Below are 6,699 nucleotides of genomic sequence, written 5' to 3' on the forward strand. Positions count from 1 at the left end.
GTTGCCAAGGTGTTTTGAGATTGAAATATAAAACATCCAGCCATACATATATCATAGCTCTAACTGAACTTAGAAGCCACTTGTTTATTTAGCTTCCTATCTAGTCAGTATTTTCCTCTTGAGGGAGCCCTATTTTTTTCCTTGAAGTAACTTTTAAAATAAACTTAGTCTCACACCTGACAGTACTGCTTTAGTCATACGTAGCTGTGAGCTGTTGCTTAAAGAAAGCCGTGAGGGGAAAAAAATTCAAGGAAAGCTTGCAATACATTTTCTGACTCAACCCTTCACTATGCAGGAGCAGCTTCATATAAGGTTAGAGAAATGCTGCTTGTAAGACTTATCTCCCTTTGGTCAGTGTTTTAATGGAAGCTGTGATGCTACTAGGTTTGGTTGATACATTTTTACTAAAGTTAATGAGGGAGTGGAAGCAAAGGCCTTACAGCAACAGTTAACCATATCTTCTGATAATTCTTACAGATTGTGCAATTATGTGATTACAAATGGGTTTTTAAATGCCAAAAAATGCCTTTAAGAGTTAAATGTTAGGTCTGAGGAGTGTTGGAAATACCTACTTTTAAAAATGACCCTTCAGGCACTGTAATGAACTTGCTGTCAGTCTTCTGTGCAATATCTTTTTCCCTTCTGGGTGCTTTAAGAGTATATTGTATGTCTTATTTTGTTTTGATTGGTATGTTTTAAGAGTGTGTATATTGGCTAATGATAGATATTTTTTTTTTCTGTACAGCATGGTGGAAGATGTTTTAAAATTTTGCACTTTTCTAGGATTTGCAAGTTTGTAATCTTACAATTTTTAACGTGCACACTTTTGTACATAATTAGCATTGTATATATTTAACATGAGTCTGAAGCAAATAAAAGTAATTGAATGCATAACTTCTCCCTTTATTAATAGCACAAAAATTAAACTAATAGTGTGTGTGTACACTGAATGAACAATTTCTATTAGCAGGTAAAGCTAGGCAGCAGGAACAGCTGACTTGATGTCTTAATTGTGTTACTTTTGGGGGAGGGTGAAGGAATCAAAGTGGATACATGAATGTATAGACGCTTTCAGACATAGAGTAGCTATGCTTTAGCTTTTGCTCAAGTATTGCAATAAAAATTGTCTTTTTGTTGGGAAGGGGAGATGCCTGAGACATATAGGGTAGGGAAAAGAGCCCACTATTGCATGTTTATTTATAAAGATAAGGTTCTCCACCCACCCTGGGACTAGAAGTATCTCTTTCCTTCCTCTTCATTGTCTTCCCATACAGTGAATTTTGCTGCAGAATATGCAAGGCTACAGATTCTGGAGATTACTGTCAATCAGGAGGAAACTGAAATCTGTTCCAGGCTCATGTTCAGTTGGTTTTTTACCCCTGCAAACAAGACAAACCATGCTGTGAGCTTTAACAGGAGCTAGGAATACTGTGCTTCTATCTGCTACTAGGGATAGAACAAGGCATCCTTAGTCATAACAAGCAGAGTTTTGACTCTCTCCCTTGCCTGCATCACGGGACATACATATTATATTTCTTAGTAATGTTCATATGACCAAAGATATGAGTTCCCTTGTTCTAGAGTTCAGTGCATTAGGACCAGACTGGCATTCCCCTGGCCTTCAATAACAGAGCTGACTACTGGGGCTCTTTCTGTGAATGGTAACTATAGTTCAGAAACATGAGCATCAATGCATGTAATTCTGTAGCATTTACTGGGCAAGTCAGACAGCCTTTAGAGCGCTGTCATACTGCTTGCTCCTTTGAAGCATAAAGGAATACTTATGTTTTCCCTAAAGAGAAACAGAAGCAAGGGTTTAAGAAACTTCTGACATGGGGGACAGGCAGCATGTGCCAGGAGTCTAACAGAAATCTCTCTACTTTTCTATCTGAAGGAGGATATCGATTCAAGTGAAGATTTACCTCAAAAACAGACGTGCTCCTGACACTCCTTGCAAGGTGGCTTTGTCTCCTTCCACTAGCAGCATTGCACCTTCCCGCAAGCCCTAATGTACGTGGAAACATTTAGCATCATTTTCAAGCTATCTGAAAGGCTATAATGCTTGTTACAAGCAGGCCAGTCTTAGTGCAGCTTGCCATGACTACAGACAAGACTTTCTTGCTCGCCTAACAAAAATGCCAAGACAAAATTGTCTTGGTTTAGAAGCTGGTTTTCTTGTTTATTTTATTTTTCACTTTTAAAGGAGAAACCATTAAGGAGAAAGAAAAGTTTGTTTTTTCCACAATTAACTTCTGCCACAGCCATTCTTGAATCCAGTTTGGGCCAAGCAACAGCCGGCTGGGTTTCTTAGAGCACAAACTTTTTATACTCTAAGCTCAAGCATGAGGACAGGAAACATAGAGGTCCCACTTTCCCAGACAGACATGCTATAATCACAAACATGCTAGTGAATGAGCAAATTCAGAAACCTACAGAGATTAAAACAAAGTGTAAAGTTAAGAATATCTGTAAAAAGATTAAGGGGAAGTATCTTACCATCTGCATGCACACCACCCCCAACATATAACTGGTGGCCAGTGACTGGAAAGATCAGAGCTGCCTGCAATAGTGCTTGGCAACAGGACTCCAAGCATCTAATAGGCAGAATGCATTTCATTTGTTCTAACCTGTTTTCTGCAAATGAGCAAAATCCATGCCACAGCTCTTGTAAGGCAGGGGAACCCACACTGAAAACTAGCAAGAATGCATTTAAAATGTTTACCATGCTACAGCCATGAGCTTCCTGACTGGGAACTACTACTCACCAGAACAGGAGGGGTGTTTGGTTCTTCATGATATTGGCGAATTCTTTCCTCTCTTGTCTCCTGCAATAATGAGTGTAGATTTAGTTGCCCAGGCAGTAAGGTAGGACTTGGGAGTTATCCAAGTACCATGACACTTAGAAATTTCATAACATTAAACAAAGCAGACCCTTCCCCTCAAGCAGAATAGAGGGGTAGGATTGACTGTGATGTGTATTTTACCTTTCGCTAGCAGCAATTGCTGTAAGTTGATCAAACAGAACTTGCACAATCCCAACCCTGAAAAGCCTTAAAACTAACTTCCACTCAATTCATCCAGTTTTGTTGTTTTGTTTTTTTTTTTTCTTTCTAAATGCTATTTCTATGTGCTCACTCTCAGAAAATGAGCACTGAGGAAGGTGGTGGAAGCAAATGCCTGAGATGTGACCTTCATGAAGGACAGTAAATCATGGATTTCTGCTGATGAACTATCTGCTTGTTTGTCCTCATGCAGAGGACACTGAAGAATTTCCTTTTGTGAACACCTCTGCCATGTTTCCTGAGGGTTTGCTGCTGAACTGAGCAATGGTAGTTAAAGAAATTAAACCAGAAGGATTTGTTAGTAAGGAAACACAGGAACAGAGCAGGGACTTGGTATAGCACAGAGCTTCCAGCCCACTGGAGAAGTTAAGACTGCATGCTTATCTAGTGACAAGATGATTAAAGGAGTACCTGAAACTTCATCTAAATTGCATGAAGCACACCCTGATCTTCCATCTCCTCACTGTCTCCTAATTTTTAATACCTTAGCCATGAAGAAACTTTGATTACAAGTAAGAATTGTGCATGTTAAAAGATGCACTACATAAACTGTTCTCTGAGGAAATTTTATTTTAGGATCAGCTCCTCCATACAGTGGAGTCTTTGTGCTTGATGGTTAAAGTGTTTTTTCTTTCAGCTGTGCTAGTACACGTGCTTGCTCAGTACCAGACATCACAGGGTGTGTGCTCTGCAAGGACACTAGTGCCTAGGTATTTTCTTACACAAGAAGATTGCATGCAATCTCAAGATCTCCTTGTTCTGATGGTTCCTACAGACTTTTAAGATATTTAAGCCTCTTAAACATACATTAACTTAGCTCTTCTCAAGCAGGCAAAAGACTGTGGCAGGACTTTCCAGAAACACAGTGAGTTGCATCTTAACATTTCAAGTTTATCTCTTCCCACCCCCCAATTCCATGCCAGGTATGAAGCAACACTATTTCAGATCTTGCAAAGCTTCTCTTCGTGAAAAACACTTTGTTCCACCTCAGTAATACTGTTGCCAACTCCTCTTCCTACTCTTAAGAAAAGCTTTAGGAGGGAGTAAAATGTTACTGCCTCACTGGTGTTTCCAGTTGCTCTAGGGAGCAGCTGTTAGACATTCTATAGCTTTGTAAGGCCTCACAAATGCACACTATCATTACACCTCTGCACCCTGTGTTAGCTCTGGCATGCTTTACTTACACCCATGTGAGTGCTTTTAACATCTGGGTCCAGGTAGTGGGGATTAATATTAAAAGGAATTAAACCTAGGGCCTGCAGGGAAGGTGGATAAACAATTGGCATGTCGTTGGTGGTATTGATGCTGATGGTAGCAACATTAGTTCCCGCGCTGGATCCCATGTAAGGAATCCCATCCTGAAAGACAAAAGCAATTATTAGTATGCAGTATCACAGCTAGGAACTGCATTTTATAGCATCTTCTATTAACCTCAGGCTCAGCAATCAGACCAGACTTTGTCATTCCAGCTCACGTCACTGCTAATTTTACAGGTGAAAAGCAGAACAAGAATTCAGGTTCTGAGATGGGAAACGGTTTGTATATGTTATGGTTGTCAGAGGAACTAGCTGTTGAATGTCCTGTACTCACATAGTACTATGTACGATGCTGTGCATAGAAGGATTCCACACAAACATGAAAGTATATGGATAATGCTGAACAATTTCTAAAAACAAGCTATCTTGAGAGAGTTAGTGCTAATATAACTAGTTACCTAGACTTCACTGGGACTCTAACAACAACTCTTCTGCCCACAAGCATTGAATTTCTGTACATTAAGACAGCCTAGCTAACCTTTTTTCTCGGCAGCTAGCCTTTTCAAACATACTGTGCTTGTATAAGTCTACCTCAAGTCACTTTCAGTTCCACATTGCTAGGGGAACACCTTGCTTCTGTTCTCCTCCATTGATGGCATATCTTTGTTGTGTTTTATGACATTCATCTGCCAGAATGGGGCTGCTGACCAGAAGGGCTCAATGGCAATTATACCTCTTAATTCCAGGTCAAGGATGTACCCAAGGTAATGACACCATTTTCAACATTGACAGGACATTGTCTAAGAGGCAAGTACAGATCCAAGTCTATCATCAGTTTATTAGCAGACAACCTGCAACTTGTCCACTTGTTAACAGATATAGATGTGTTCATCTCAAGTGAAAAAATGGGTTTCTGGACATATAAATCCTGCACTGCTCTTCATTGGTATTTTAAGTTGAGGGGCAGTGTTGTGCATCCCAAGGTCTTGCAGTCCCACATCTGGGAAACTGCCCTAGAAAGACAGACTTCTGACATAAGTCTTTTCAGGCTTCAATGACTAATGACAGCCTTATTTAGCCATAGATTTCAGTTCACCAGGTCACAATAGATGGCTTAATATTTGAAGTATATTAGAAACAAAGATGTAGAAACAACTTGGATTTGTATGAACAAAAGCTTATGCATGACATCCTGCCATTCAGACTTGGCTTGAGTCCTGTAGTTTTTACCTCAAGAACTCTCTTCCTGATTTCTTGTATCAGACTGTTGTCGTAGAGAGCTTTCAGGAGACGGAATGTGTTCCCACCTCCTGCAGAAAGAGAGTCCAGCTTATTTAACATGTTTTCACTACCAGTAATAATTGAAGCCTTTACAAACTTGCCAGGCTCAGTGATTTCTATGCTCTATTCAGGGCAGTATCCTGCTTTGAGCAGCAGTAAAACCAGAAGCTTCAGAAGAATGGTCATTGGGCAGGCCATGGGCTCATACCCTGAGCCTTCCTTGTAACACTGATGCTGGCTGTTTAACAGCAGACACTGTTCTAATACCCAGGAGTACAGTATCAGGAATATGCTCAGTTTGAGCACAGTAGCCCTGAATCTTTTTAGACTTGATAAAGCGATGATATAGCTGTGACGATCACGTTTTTGACACTGAAGTTGAAACGAAAAATTTGAAACTTACTGGAGATGAAGTTCCATTAATGAATCTCTCCTACTTCCCTACATTTAAGGTCTTACTGTTCCCAAATAAAGTACTGTTTTCTGTAGTTCCTAATAATTACTAGGCCCAACTTTATCACTGTTGTGTCTACAGTGTCAGTGCTGGGCAGGACTAATCCAGTGCCCTGTATAAACCCTCACAGAGAGCAAGAAGTAAAACTTACCAATAAATATTGCTTCAGATTTCCTTACAGCCTCCACTGGATCACAAGATTCATGAATGCTGTCCAGTTCGTAACCTTAAAGGAAAAAGTATTTACCTTGGCCACCTCAGTTTGGTGGAAGAATGTGGTATGTTCAACCCCTGCCTGCCCCCTGCCCTGACCCCAAGCCAGATGCCTCGCAGACAACCAGGGAAATTTCAGGGAAAACTACAACATAGAACAGAGTATATGTCCTACATTAGTGCAGGGCTTTTGCATCCAGCTGTACAAAAGGAAATGTTTGCTTTATGGATGTACATGCTTAGTGTCTAAGAGCAGAGCATCTCACTCAGCAGGTGTAGGCTGAGGCACAAAGTCCTGCTGAGCATTACTGGCTAACCAGAAAGTGTCACGAAAAAGCTGTCAGTCTTCAACTTGGCTGTGAGCCTGAAGAGGATGTGCCAGCATTGGTCTAGCATTACTAGTGCAAATTTCCGATCTGAGTACTTTTTCTGT

The 6,699-nt window shown here is 40.5% G+C and overlaps 1 protein-coding gene across 1 annotated transcript; it reads right to left on the bottom strand.

Moving 5' to 3' along the window:
* Positions 1 to 527: 527 nt before the first annotated feature.
* Positions 528 to 6,662, bottom strand: LOC113482509 (alpha-aspartyl dipeptidase-like). The gene is made up of 7 exons (XM_026853191.1): positions 6,584 to 6,662; positions 6,205 to 6,279; positions 5,549 to 5,628; positions 4,247 to 4,420; positions 2,766 to 2,825; positions 1,923 to 2,005; positions 528 to 1,379 (listed from the first exon to the last, which is right to left on the bottom strand). Exons 1-7 carry the CDS (start codon positions 6,660 to 6,662, stop codon positions 1,301 to 1,303), a joined length of 630 nt encoding a protein of 209 aa, XP_026708992.1. The 3' UTR covers positions 528 to 1,300.
* Positions 6,663 to 6,699: the final 37 nt, after the last annotated feature.

The sequence above is a fragment of the Athene cunicularia genome (genome assembly GCF_003259725.1).
Source record: "Athene cunicularia isolate RWA chromosome 7 unlocalized genomic scaffold, athCun1 chr7_part2, whole genome shotgun sequence".
Taxonomy (NCBI): Eukaryota; Metazoa; Chordata; class Aves; order Strigiformes; family Strigidae; genus Athene; species Athene cunicularia.

Coding starts and splice junctions, on each gene's coding strand:
- LOC113482509 (XM_026853191.1), bottom strand. CDS start 6,662: ATGCTAGACCAATGCTGGCACATCCTCTTCAGGCTCACAGCCAAGTTG. Junction 6,280..6,583: donor CTTTTTCGTGACACTTTCTG/GTTAGCCAGTAA, acceptor TTTTCCTTTAAG/GTTACGAACTGGACAGCATT. Junction 2,006..2,765: donor CAAACACCCCTCCTGTTCTG/GTGAGTAGTAGT, acceptor CACGTACATTAG/GGCTTGCGGGAAGGTGCAAT.